General features: G+C 43.6%; 1 protein-coding gene across 8 annotated transcripts in view; it reads right to left on the reverse strand.

Moving 5' to 3' along the window:
* CADPS (calcium dependent secretion activator) overlaps positions 1–14,790 on the reverse strand; it is a 474,621-nt gene that overhangs the window by 57,558 nt on the left and 402,273 nt on the right. For 7 of the 8 annotated variants that reach the window (XM_059937688.1, XM_059937689.1, XM_059937690.1 and 4 more), the window contains 2 exons: positions 13,288–13,362; positions 12,315–12,398 (listed from right to left, as the gene is read on the reverse strand). In XM_059937688.1, coding sequence (XP_059793671.1) covers positions 12,315–12,398; positions 13,288–13,362 — 159 coding nt within the window. Of the gene's footprint in view, positions 1–12,314; positions 12,399–13,287; positions 13,363–14,241; positions 14,257–14,790 lie in introns of all 8 variants that reach the window. The other variant, XM_059937691.1, reaches the window with a different exon arrangement.

Here is a 14,790-nt window from a genome sequence, read left to right on the forward strand (position 1 = left end):
AACTTGTTTGCAAGGGTCCCTTCTGGGGTAAGGGTCTGAGGATGGAAAGGGATGGGACAGAGAACTGCTGCTTTGTAAAAAATAATTATTGTGTTTCTGTATTATTTCACATTTTAACCACGTATGTATATTTCTTTCATAAAAAGTTATTGCAAAAAGTACAAAACAAGTGATAGAATTTTCAGCATTCTAGCATTTGCGGGAAGAATGTATCTTTTCCAGGGTAACTTCTTCAAGGTTTTTGCTTGACGGAAATCATGATTCCGAGAAGCAAAATGTAGCAAACCACCTCCCCCTCCCCAGTACATAATCTGGATGCTTTAAGTGCATCTTGGGAAGAGGAATAAATTTTTTAAGTGCCAACCAAGGTCCTGATGGCTTGGGGGAGACAGAATGTGCCAGTGGGTGGATGTACTGGGACTGTGTGTGCGGGTGAGCAGTTGAGCAAACCTCGGTGGCTCTTGCTTGGGGCCAAGTAACAATTACAGTGAGAGCCCTTTCCAACAATTTCTGAGCACTGGAGAAAAACACAACCCTTGAAGTAGATCTGGAGTCACAGACAGTATGACGGATTCCCAGAGCTCTGCCACCAGAGAGGCTGAAATGTTTTCGGTGCTTGCTGAAGATCAAGGGTGTTTCTGGCCAACTGTGAAATGCTGTGCCCGTGTCAGCACCGTGTACATGCTGCATAGATGCACATTCACTGTGAGGCCATCTTCCCTTGCTTTCCTTTTTAGGAGGGCCAGATTTTATAAATACTGTTTTTACAGATGTAGGAACTGTGATACCAAAAATTTTTTATGGGTGGGTGATCAGATGGTCATTGCTCAGAAAGATAATCTCTGGCTTTCAAAATGTGATTCATATTTGAAAGAGTTAAGCATCAAAATGTTTTAAAATACAATTTCTCTAAATTGCCTATAAATGGAACCAGGGTTAATATTTTTTTTTTCAGATAATAGAAAGAGAATATTGGGTTCTAAGTCTGGACTCTCACTACTGTTCCTTCAATGATTGACTGTATGAACTTTGGAACAGCAATTGTTTAGTTTTCTCATAGACAACATAGAAATAATTAATACCTGATATATAGTCACATATAAAAATATGGATGCATTTACCAATGACTAAATGCCTGATTTACACTAACTTATTCAATTCTTTTAAGAACTTGTCTCCTCATTTTACAAATGAAGGAACTGTGTCTCAGAGAGGTTAAGTTTCTTCCCCCAGGGAACACAGCTAAGAAGGGGGTAGAGCTAGGATTCGAACCCGAATGGATCTGACTTCAAAAGATTCACTACGGCATTATGCCTTCTCCTACCCTGCCCTACCTTTTTCACAAGATAATTTACCAAAGTCTGAAGATAAAATCCAGACACTAGCTTATGGATGTACTTTGAAAAGCAAAAAAGAGTTACATTATGATTTTATTCACCGATTACTACAAGACCTCATACGTAATGACTGATGTAACCATCGTTGATATTCTGAAATGACCTCTGAGGACCACTGTAGAGCTGCAGAGGAGCTGGGGAAAGGTGGGAGATAGCCCAGGCTTTCCTGGAAAGCATCCTTAGGCCAAGAACATGAGTTGCAGGGCTGCTGGTTGATTGCACAGCTTCTGTGCATGTTCATAAATATTGATTGTGATTAAACTATTATCATAGTAATGAGGGTAATAATACCTCCTCTAGCCCATCCCACCACACTACTCAAAGTCCCCACCTTTCATTAAACAAAGAGCTGCTGGCACTGCTGGGGAGTTGGGCAAGAGGCAGGGAAATGATCTCTATTAAGCAAAAGCGTTCTGTTCCACGCGCTGATTAGGAGCCGCAGCCTCATTAACAAGGAGAATTGTTCTCGTCTCCCGTTGCTCAGGGTACTGTGCTCCGAGACTGGGTCCAGGAAGTGTATGTTCTCATCTCTCTTCTCCCCCCCTGGGGCTTCCGAACAGATGCCTGATTGAAGTAGACCTGTTTTTCTTTCCACTCTCCCTCATTTCTCTCCCAACACTTCATTCCCAGAGAGGATTTCTGCAAGGCTCAAGGGCCCCTCCAAACCTACCCTTTTAATGCTGCTCAGATTTAACAATGGTTGCATGCTTATTATTTGGCTGGCACGAGGCTAAGTGATTTATTAGTAATTAACCCTCACAGAGGGGGGCATGATGATTATCACCATTTACAGATGAGGAAACTGGGGCTCAGAGAGGTTTAGTGACTTCCTGCAAGATAAAAGCTGGCAGCACCGTGAAGTTGGTACGTGAATGTGGGTCTGTTGGACTCCGGGGTTTGTACCCACTGAAGGATGCTGAGCTGCTCTTCCATTGCCTATTTACACGGCATCCTCTCATTTTAGGAGAAACTTGGAAGGGCAAATTGGAAAGTTTTAATTTTGTAAAATCTCGAAGCAGGCATGAAGGCTTATTTTTATTTGATTATAAGTGGAGTGGGGGGGCGGGTGCTTTGCCCACCTCTGGCATTTTTAGGTTTTCCTTTGCCTTATAAACGTCTCTCAACACTAAGAAGCCCAATTGAACGCAAGCTGGAAGAGACCAAGGACCATGTCTTACTCGTGCCCCTGCTTCCGCATGGCCCGGGTGCGAAGCCAATGAGGCTTGTACCGTCATTACTGAACATTAATGTTTCTGCACGAAGGGACCACCTGTCAGCCCTGCTGCCCTCCTCTTCTCCCCACAGCTGCCTCAGACTGAACTCAAGGATATAGATTGTTTACATCACCGTTGCCAGTGACAACTTGTCTCTTGTAGCCAGCCTAGATCTGCTACAGAGTGGAGAGGTTTTTTTTTCTTCTTCTTCTCCCTCCCTACCCCGCTCAGCTCAGGTAAAGAGTGGGGAAAACAAACACATGGATTGGGTAGGAGGTCTGGGTTCTGTGACGAAACGAGTGGTTCAAGTCATTTTCCTTCCCTGGCCTCAGTTTATGCAGCTGCAAAATGGGGTGGCTAGAATGTATCACAACTTCCCAAACTTCCGGCATCAATACCACCTTCCTGATTTGGGCTATTGCCCATGTGCCATCTGTACTCTATTTACTTATTTACTTCATATTTTCCTTTAAATCGGCTCTCTTTTAAAAATACTTAATTATAAAAAGAAACTTGGTGTCACTACCATACATGGAAACTCAATATCACTCTCAATAAGAGAAGCATAAAAATAAATACAACTTAAATATTAGGTTGACAGTATGGAAAAACCCGAGCGAACTTTTTGGCCAACCCAATACAGCGACGTTATTACTTCCTAGGTAGGCAGGGTTGCCTGCGGAGGGTGTGGAGCCTGAGGCCTGCCCACTCTCCCTCTTTCTCTTCATTAGACATGAAGATTTGAAATTTTAGAGAAGTGTGAGAGGAAGGTAAGCCCTCAAAGGAAACTTTCTCCTTGATAGAAGGATAAGGAAGAAAATAAAATTTAAAAATAACCCTCTCACAATTTGATTGGTGCTATTTAATACTGAGTTGTTGCCGCATCTAACACTCTCTCAGGTAACGTGTGGTATATATCCCATGCTTGGAAAACACTCAGTGATATGCTAGGAAAAAGGCTGTCAAAAAGAAGGAGGAGGAGAAGGAGAGGAGGAAGCGGAAGAAGGAGAAGCAACAGCCTTGTTTGGCAGAGTTGGCCAATTTCCATGGTGCAAATACTTTGACTCTGGTCAATTTTAAGCTACCAACAGGACATCACTAAATCTGGACGTGAAAAGAGTTGCAAAGAATTGGCTCTCAACAGCAGGTAGGAACTGAGCACATCACCGGAAACACTGGACCAGAAAATCTCCAAAGTTGCTTCTGTTGTATGTACTCTAGATAGTAACTTCCAGATAACAGAGATAAGGTCTTTTTTTTTTTTTTTTTTAAAAAGTCTTTCCCCATCTACAGCTCTAGCTCAATAATTTACATAGAGCAGTCATTTAAAACATGGTAGCTGATTAACTGATTCTAATACTCAGTGATATAACCACAGGAACAACCACAATCATAACAATATTAAAACAAGTATTGAATGCTTATCCCATTCCAGGTGTATAATATTTTTCTCACTTATTTCTAACAATACCACATAATATAGGTCTTATTATTATTATTCCCAGTTTATAGGTCAGTAAACTAAGGTAAGAAGTCAATTAATCGGTCCAAGATTATACCCCGGTAAGGGGCAGAACTGGAAAAGCAAGTAACCTTGGTGCATGTTGAAATAAACCTGGTTCAATTTAACGTATGCTTGGAAAATGGGACCTTCAATTCTGGTAAAACACCTATTTTGATTAATAGAGAGGTATTCTAGAGACTATGTATGCATGCAAAGTTCTTGAAGAATTAAAGTAAAGCATGAAATGCTAAAAGCATGCTAAACTTAATGGAAAATGTCTTTGATGAATCAAATTTTTGAATATGAGAATGTGCTGAAATAGAAGTTGTAAGAGAGTTCTGGTTGATCCTGTTACGGATAATAGTTTGGGTTGCTTAGGAGAAATGACACTATGCTAAGGACTGAACCAGTGAGAAAATTGTTGGTTAAAAGCACTAGGGTCATTTAAACCTTCCGACAGGTTTAAGTTGAAGGAAGGTTAAGAATGGCTATTTATGGGGCCCTCACAACATGGCAGGTACCACGCAAGGCCAATGCTCTCTTTGTATCTATTTGTCCCCTCGACTCCCTGAAGCAGGTATTAGCATCCCCACTCTAGAGGTGAAGAAACTGACTCACAAATGTTCAATAATGTGCTCACATGTCTTTAAGTCTGGGCTTCACAATCACATCTCTCCCTCTACCTTTCTGGTGATAAGCTTCCCACTGCATGTGGCTCGGAGGTCAGGTCAGAATCTCTATCTTTTAATTTCGGAACAATTATTTCCTGTTTGAAGCCGTGTACATGTTCGTTAGGTATTTCTTTCATAGCTGACATTTCTACGACCCTGTAGTTCAGCGCCTCACAGTCTAAAGAAAATACTGTGTCTGTCTTACGTTCATTTTGAATGACATTTATATGTTTGCTAAAGAATATTAAGGGAAATGGTTGACTTTGGATGTTTTTTTTTTTTCCTTCTGAAAGCTTCTGAAGCGTTGCCTTGGACAGCAGGTATGTTAATTGTCAGCTGTGTTTTCAAGGCATGAACTGGAAAGAAAGATGATGTCCTACTAGGTGATAAAATTATCTGTCATAGACCCCAAAGTGGATGTCAAGTTCTGAAAAACTGGGGAGCGGCTGATGAAAGAAGTCTGTAGAAGACGTGGCAGATCAGTGCTTTATAGTTCTTGAGCGTTTCAGGGTCCGGTGTTTTTGTTTGGTCCACGTGAACAAAATACATTAGACGACATAAGTCTTGCCTTCCACTGGTGGCTCGAAGCTTCAAAATTAGAAGACCACAAACCCAACTCCAGCTTGTAGCAGGTAGCTGGTCTGTCTATGACCTCTCTTAACTTCTCCATTGGGATCAATTTTCATAATGTTCCCATGTAAACCCTCAACTTCCATAACCACAGGCAAGGTCCTTCATGACCAGGCTCCAGACTAGCTCCTTAACTCCATCTCTGTCATTTTCCTCCTTTTGCTCTGGCCTTGCCCTGAGTCACAATGAACTGCCCGTTTCCAGAATGTACTAGACCTTCCCTTTCTTCTCCAAGTCTTGGTACCTTGGAACATTCTTTGTTTTCTTCTTTGCCAGGTGAAATTTTACTCATCTGTTAGATCTCAGCTCAAATGCCTTTCCTCCATGTCCTCCCAGATGAGGTTGGGTCCCTTTGGGCTATGGTTCCATTGCATCAGCTACTTCTCTCTTTCTGAATAATTGCCATGCTTGTAAATTACTTCATGAGACTATGTCTCCCTCATGAGAATGTACAATAAAAGGCATTGTCCCTCTCATTCAGTGCTAAGATTCCAGTGCCCAGCAAATAGTAGGAACTCCTCAAACATGTGTTGAACAGAGTAGCATAAAATGAAAGATTATGTGGAAAGCGTAAAGGAAGTGGGGAGATTCTGGATGTCTACTCCTTTAGTTTTACTGCAAAACTGATTGGCTGGTGGGTAAATTATAAAATATTTTTGCTGGTAAGATGTGAAAAATAGATGATTCTTTCCCTCAGGAATGATCACAGTTAGTGGATGGTTCTGGGAAGAGTCACTAATTGACTTCATCTCTGGGTTTCTGGGCTTCTATGAGGACTAACATTCTGGCGACAATAAAGCAGTAAATCTAAGGTGGAATCTCAGAAGCTGTGTGACTTTGGACACATTACTCAACTTCCCTCATCTGTAAAATGGGGATGATCATCATATCTATTACACAGGCTGCTTGTGAGGATCTGATGAGAAAATGCATGTAAATCACTTAGCACAGTACCTGGCACATAGTATGTTCAATAAATGTAAGTGTTTACTACCATGGTTGCTGCTTCTGTCCAAGGCAGCCACCTCCACTCTGAAGTGTAGAAGCCAAATGACTTGAATCACATGATTTCAGCATCTGATAATTTGATGAGGTTACCCTCTGAGGGTGAACCAAGACCTCTCTGTCTACACCGCCATCACCAGCCCACACTATAAAAAAGCCATTTCTCCCATGCTGGGCATTCCCTGAGGCCACAGCAAAAATGGAACACCATCAGAAATAACACTAACAAATCACTATCAACACCCACCCGACTCTACCATTTGAACTGCTTCCTGACCAAAATGTTCTGTGGACAGAAGTGAATTCCCTTGATCCAGTTCTGGCTTTTGACCAAGGTGGCAGTCTTGTTCTCTGGCCTGTCATCACGAGCTCTGCACCGGGACTTCCCTGGAAGTCCAGTGGTTAAGACTTCGCCTTCCAATGCAGGGGGTGCAGGTTTGATCCCTGGTTGGGGAGCTAAGATCCCACATGCCTCCCAGCCAAAAAACTAAAACATAAAACAGAAGCAATATTGTAACGAATTCGATAAAGACTTTCAAAATGGTCCACATAAATAAAAATCTTAAAAAAAAAAAAAAAGAGCTCTGCACCAAAGCAGTCTGTGCTGCTTGATCTACACTGACACCAGCCCTGGTCTCGGATTCTAGTAGGAAAAGAAGCATGTCTACTTCATTTCATTTCTAAGTGGCAGAACAATTAAAATGCTGGCAAAAAGAAAAAAAAGGGTGAATGAGGGTAATTTGAGACCTAGGAGAACAGACAGACCATGGGATTTGGGTCCCTGACAGCCCTAACATGGGTTTTATTCTTCCTGAACCGAGTGGCTTCCACGCTATGTTGTGACCATCTCAAATGGATGTGGATGATGGAGGGATCTTAGGTAAATTCTAGGGGACTTCAGGGAATTCGATGTATTTGTTCTATCTGCTAGGGGCAGATAGAGCATCCTCCCACATTTTCACTTTTTTTTGGAGGCTCCAGAGTTTAGAGGGAGACAGGAGGCTACTCGAGCTGGAGGCCTTTCCCTCTTGGAGCCTCAGTTCCATCATCTGCAGGAGAGCCTTGTTGGAGTGGGATTACTCAGAGGATTCAACGAGAAAAAATATATTTAAAGCGCTTAGCCCAGTGCCAGGCACTTAGCAAGTGCTTAAAGGATAGGAGCTGAAGCTCTTGTAGCTATTTTGCACTTCCGAATTCATCTAACATAGCCACTGAGGGGAACTAAAAGCCAAAGGGTGGTCCCGTGTTCCAGGTCACACCACTCCTTGAGGAAGGGCAGAGCTGGGGTCCTGTCCCAGGTCTCCCCACACCACGATGCCTTTTTTCACGGTATCCCACCGACTCTCAGGACTCATTCAGCTCAGCTGAGCTCTTGATACATCACGGTTCTCGAGCCTTCCACCTTTGCCTCCTCCAATTGAATCTTTACCCTCAACGTCCACTCAATCCCTAAATCCCGTTCGTGCTCCTTTCAAAATGTTCCGCAAAAATGCCTCCTGCTTTCCTGCCACATGGCCACTGTAGCTGCTGTTCTGTCCAGAAGGTTCTCCCCTCCTCTTTACCAATGGCTGGCCCCTTTTAGTTTCGGCCCCCACGTCTCCTCCTTGGAGAGACCGTCCAGGACCATCGTGGCTGAAGGAACGCCGCGCCCCACCCACTCCCTTCTCTCTGTCTCTAGTGTGTGGTCTGTACTGCAGTGTCTGACTCTACAATTTTCTTTCCTTTTTAATTCCGTCTCCTTTCCTAAATGTAAGCTCCAAAAGGACAGAGGACACGTCGTCCTTGCTCACTGCTGCGTCTCTAGCACCTGGCACAATCCACAACCCATAGGTGCTTGGTAAATATATTTTGGGTGAATGAATGAACTAACGAACAAACAGATTCCAGAAACAGCGTATTTGGTAACACCTGGATAGGACCGAGGAAAGGATTTAAACTTGCTGGGAGGGCGACCTGGACACCTGTTTGTCCCCCCTTCTTGGCCTCCTAAAAGAACAGTGCGAGACTACCCACAAAGACAGGGACTCTTCCAAGCACGCAACCCACACAGAAGCACGTCTTGCAGTTGGGGGGGGGGTGGGGGGAATGGGCGGATAGTTGCTAATTGTGACTTCCAACTGCGCTGATCTTTCAAAAGTTCGAAAGGCGAACCTCCCTAAATCCCAGGCTGCTACTGCTGCTGGAGCTGGGGATGGAGGAGAGGAGGGGTGCGCTTGGGCGCCTCTCGGGCTGGCACGGAGAAGCCACATCTCCTCCTCCCTCCTCCCCCCCAGCTCCTCTCCAAGAGAGGAAGCAATGCAGATGGAGACGAGAAATAAATATTCCTGCCTGCTCTGTGCCACTGCAGACGTTTTCCAAAATGTCTGGCTTGGACCACGAAATCAAGCCCACCCAGGAAAGGAGGCGCTCAGCAGGAGAAAGAGGGGGAAAGGGTGGCATATTTGTCAGTACTTGTCAGCTTTCTGGGGGGCAGAGCACACGGCTCAGACTTGGCAGCCCCGCTGAGGTGGGGACATGGTAAGTGCACAGTAATACTTGAAGAATTGAATCAGAAATGGGAGCGGAGTGAAGGAGATCCTGCCAGCGTGTTGGCACCATCTCTATGCCTTTGTCCGGGGTCCCAGGACCCACAGCTGGTTCTCTCATCCTCGATTTCAAGGCTCTTTCCACAATACCTGCTTCTTCCGCTCTCCCCTTACACCTCCACCCCTCTCCGGGGTAATTAATACCACTGGGCTGCAGGAAGTCTTCAAAGGCCCTTTAGAATTTGGGCAGGAGCTCCGGATCCACGTGTGGAGAAGTTCCTGCCACCTCTCAGCAGGGCTCGCCTTCTCCAACGCTGGAACACCAGCAGGGATGAGAACACAGGCTGCAAATGATAAGTGGGTGCTTTTGGCCTTGGGGGAGCCAAGTACGTGGGAGAAGTGTCACTAAGGAAGGGAAGTCACAGGCCCAGCAACAGCCCCGAAGTGTTCCGTGGTTATGGGGACTTCACGAGGCAGGCTGTGCGGCTGTAAAATGTCTCCGAAAAGGGAGATGAGAGGATGAGAATTTCGGCTTGAAAACTCCTGCATGGGCTACGCTAGGTCTTCTTTGTTTCTAATCCTCCCGTGAGGATCTCCCTGGCCCCATGTCCTTGATATCGCCGCCCCCCCGCTGCCACCTTTCACTAGTTCCCTTGGAAGGTCGGGAATTAGGGTGGGCCCTTGGCGGATTGAATTCTGCTCGAGAAAGAGCAGAGGGGCTTTTCTGGTTTGCACTGGTTCAAATCCAGTGCAGTAAAAACAGTTGCTCAAAATGAAGACTCAAAGAAAGTGGTATCTTTTGTGGGTGTCAGGGGAATGTTTTCCAGAAAAGCTGCCTTTAATTCTGCCTCTTTCTACCATTTCCATGACTTCACTGAGGAATGAAAGATTTTCTAATATTTCCCACTCATGTGCCCTGAATCCTTCTTTATGAATCTTCCCCACTCATTTGCCCATCTGCCTTCTAGTGACAGGCAATTGCCAGCTGAATCCCACTCTCTACAGGAAGCTGTTCAGTGGTGGGGAGAAGCTGGCAGAAGACCTGGGTTCCTGTCCCCATTCTTCCCATTGCTGTGTGACCTTAGACAGATTACTCCCCCTCTCTGTCCCTTGTTTTTTTTTTTGTTTGTCAAAGAAGTGGGTTGGATACGTTTCCTTTCAGCTCTGACACATTACGGGTGGTTCTACTGAGTGAATCAAATAGAATTCCTATTGTCACCATCCTCTTCCCACCCCACCTTTGCCAATAAATTCCGGGGACCAAGGCCATCACACTTCCAGGATTGAGTTCAATCCTTATAGTTGGGAAGGTCAGAGCTGTATAGCAAAACAAGCTGGGCATGTAGATAATGTGCATACACATACAATCTAAAAATTGTTTTGAATGTTTTCTGTCTACATTTCCCTTAATTCCCAGGAAATCTAATGTGTGGGTTAGGGAAAGACCAAAGTAGGGGTATATTTGGGAAGAACTTATGTGCATGGCATGTATGTTTGCATTGTATAATAATTATCTTAGTTATCTTTTATTAATAATAGCTGCTGGGACTTCCCTGGTGGTACAGTGGCTAAGAATCTGCCTGCCAATGCAGGGGACACGGGTTCGAGCCCTGGTCCGGGAAGATCCCACATGCCACGGAGCAGCTAAGCCCGTGTGCCACAACTACTGAGCCTGCCTTCTGGAGCCCGCAAGCCACAACTATGGAACCTCAGTGCCACAACTACAGAAACTCAGTGCCACAACTGATGAAGCCTGCGTGCCTAGAGCCCATGCTCTGCAACAAAGAGAGGCCACCACAATGAGAAGCCCGCGCACCGCAGCGAAGAGTGGCCCCCTCTCGCCGCAACTAGAGAAAGCCCACGTGCAGCAATGAAGACCCAATGCAGCCAAAAATTAAAAAAAAAAAAAAAAAGCTGCCATTTATTGAGGACCATGCTAAGCTCTTCCACTCTCATTATTATCCTCACAACAGCTCATCAAGGAAGATATTATCTACTCCCCACTCCTATACAACATTGGTAGTTGACCACAAGTAACACACATATCCATAAACCAAAAACAAAAGGACACAGTGGCATGCCTCCTACAAACCAAAATCAAAACCAAACTCAGGCTCAGAGAGGATGAGACACCTCTCTGGATCACACAGCTGGTTAAGATAGGTAATGGGATTTGAAGCCGGTTCTGCTGGATTCCAAAGATGATCATGTGCTACTCCCTGGCCCGTGCCGGGCTTTGCCTTGGCGTTCAATGCCTCTCTAGGAGATTCTTCATCTCCTAGAAGACATGTTTTAAAGACCCATAGATAGTAAGGCTGCTTTAAAGACCCATAGATAGTGGGTCCTAAATTGATCGCCTTTCTTACGGCATTGTTAGAGGAAAACAGCTGGTCTTAGAGCCAGCAAGAACCCTGCTATCAGAAAGGGCAAGAAAGCACACAGCCGCAGGGCTTGCCTAGCACAGAAGGATGGGAGAACTGGGCCCCTGAGGCAGCCCATTTACAGTGACCATCTCCACTGATCACTTACCTACAGAGAACTAGGCTGGCTTCTGCCCACGACCTAACTCACTTCCATGCGCATGCCCAGTTCTGGCACAGAATTAGAGCTCTCCAGAACGTGTACAGATTGGATCATCTGCTCCAGAGCTTGTGAACTCCAGTGTCCCCAAGCCCAGGCAGGTAGGGGAATGAGCGGAACAGCCAGGAGGGGGGTTACAGGAAACTGGCAAACACGTGTCTGGTCTGTGCGGACTACCTGACTGAGCTCCAGCAGACTGTTGCAATGCACACGTGCAGACCCAGGGCTGCCGACCGTTCACTTCGTGAGGAAACCCTGGGATACAGACACCTCTGAATCCTCCTGCTGCTTAAATGTGGGCAACTAATTCAGTGAAGAAAAGTGTACCTGACGCAGTGAGGACCAAATAAAACCTATTTACAAGCTCTATCTGACTTGTAGGTCTCCACTGGTAACCTCTAAAATTAATTTTCCTCATTTGCAGGAAACGGTAGCCGGGAAACATTAAATGGTCTCCCTGAGATAGCTCAGGTGGGCGTAGCCGGCAACCCTTTCTTTGGATACGTACATATAGAGACGTACGTGTGTGTGTCTATGTACGTGCTTATACACACATACATATTATATTATATATATATTCACAAATTAAATAGGAATGATTTTGGATTACCTGTTGTCATGAAATGTTCTGCTTATTTCCCTGTGTTCTTATTATACACTGGTAGTTGACTGCAATGAACAGATATGCACAAACCCAAACCAAAATGACACAATAGCTCCCCTCCCCACACCCAAACCCAAACCCCAACTAGAACAAAAACCAGGAAAGAAAGCAGCTCTTTACTTACGGTAAATGACAAAAAAGAAGAAAACAAAGTCCCCTCGTCATATCTGGATAATTTTGCCAGCACTCCTTCCAGGATTGTAACAAACTAGTAAAAGAGCAAAAAGGAAAAAGAATGATTACTTCAAACGACGATTGTTCACAAGAAAGAGCAACATTTCCCAACCGCTTAGAGACCAGCAATGAGCCCTCGATCATTTTTAAGTTCTATTATTTGGTTCCCGTCTTTGGGGAAAGGAATAGACTGCCTTTACATAGAAATATCTGACTTATTCGGCTTTCTCTTCATTATTATGTGATTGCAAATATAGAGCGTTACAGAAGTGCAAAGTGACAAAATATTACTGAGTTGCGTATAGCATGCGATATTATTAAATGCACTTTTCAAAATCCAAAACTGTGCAAAGCAGTTTTTACGTTACATATTAGCACTACATTTAATCCAATCTATTTTTATTTGTATTTTATCAGTAATTTGGGGGAAACAGAAGTTTAGCACTGGCAAATATAAATGTCTTCCCATTCAGCATTACTTAGTTAAAATTCTATAATTCATGAGGGTGACTGAAATAGCTTTATCTGACTTTTATGTTTTATTATGACTCTCACTGCATGTGAAACTAGCGGAAAGGGGGTTTTCATGATGGCAGAATTCCTTATTACCGTTTAACTTTCTGTTCTTAAAAACCTAACTTTGTCGGGGCTGAAAAACAAAACAAATATTTCCTGCATAACCTAGAGCAACATTTAGGGACAAATTCTTATTAAGGTAACATATGCCACTTCATCAATTCATCTTCACACGCTCGCAATCATCAGAAAAATCATTCGGAGCTGTGGCTGGGTGACGTACGATCTTGTTTCCTGAGAAGTGCAAGTGCCCAGCGCAACTTTTTAACGTGTCATATTTTAATGGAAATGCAGACATAACAGAGCAATGTTCACAATGAAACATTTCACCTGAAGCTGAAGGTTACCTTTGCAACCAAGAGTGTTATCATTTCTTTAACAGTTTCTTCAATTAGTTCATCTATTTTTGAATGGTATTGATGCTAAAGAACACAGAAAGACAAATATTAGCATGTTTGGGAGGTGATGGCATTGCATCTGTAGGTCATTTTTAGACAACGCAATTTATAAGTAAAACCTGGCCATGGGACCCAGTTTATTTCCATGGTCCCAGAAGCAGCTGTAAGATTATGATTCCAGGTCTTTGATGGAGAAAGATCGGAAGCTCTTAAAACAATTACCAGGCGCACTGTTCCTCACCCAAAGCTTTTGCTGGCTTTGATATGTGTAGACACACACACATTTACAAATAGCATGCATGGATGGCTTAAGGGCTGGTCTGGCAGTGTGCTGATCGGGGTCTTACAAAGCAAGATACCACAATGATTTAATAGAGAGGCTGAAAATGATCTTTGGCAAACTGCTGGGTGATGTGACTTAGGGAGCCACAAATTCCAAAGGGAATTTCACCAAGACACTGACTGATTTTGCAAAAACTGTTCTCAAACCATCAGGTCCTTTGGGTTACTGCCTCAGAGCTCCCGGGTTCTACCTCCAAGTGTTGACTCAGTGTGAGGGCAAAGAGTCTCTTTATGAACCCTTGTGGCAGCTCCTTAGTTTCTTCATTTGTGGAGAAGCAGACCCAGGTTTAGAGCCTCTCCTGAGACGGCTGCTAAGTTTTTCAATTTCTCGAACTGCCGCTGTCACTTAAACTTAAATAGTAATGCAAAAACCAACTCCACACCAACAAAAATCTGCTATAAATGCCAGGAAAAAAGGAAAAGCGATTTCAACAAGAGATGCTGTATGCCAGCTCCTTGATATTTATTAGATCATTTTAGTATCCACTTGAATTATTCCATATTTCCATGATAAAAAATAACAAGGCAAACATTGATATTTGGAAAGGAAAATGCACTTACCCACTCTTTAGCAAACTTTCAGAAGGATGATTAATTAGGAATAGAAAAGAAAAAGGAACAGTGCAAATAAAAATTAGGACAAAAGGACACATGAGAAAAATAAAAATCAAACAAACCATCCAAAAAGTTATGAAAACATACAGAAATAATAAGCCATAGTAATGTGGTTTGATATTCTGATAACTGGCAGTCAGAATTATTGAAAGCGACCAAAGGGATGTGAATTAGGTTAATTCACTTAAAGTCATAGGTGAATTTTGATTATAATTGGAAGACCTAGGTAAAGTTCCAGTGCAAAGTTGGGCAGTCATGATGTCTAAGAAAATATAGCTCAGTTTCCTCATCTGTAAAAACAAAAAACAAAAAACAGGTAATACTACTACTACCCCAGACCAGTGAGAAGGGGGGAAGCCAGTACAAATTACTGATTTTGGAAAGGGAATGAGGCAAACCCTGTATGAAGATATTTAGCAGGTCCGTTCAATTATTATTATTATCATTATACTATTGTCATTATTATTATTTAAAAAACCAGGGCTAAGTCCTTTC

Source organism: Balaenoptera ricei, chromosome 11 (assembly GCF_028023285.1).
Source record: "Balaenoptera ricei isolate mBalRic1 chromosome 11, mBalRic1.hap2, whole genome shotgun sequence".
In the NCBI taxonomy this organism is placed as follows: domain Eukaryota; kingdom Metazoa; phylum Chordata; class Mammalia; order Artiodactyla; family Balaenopteridae; genus Balaenoptera; species Balaenoptera ricei.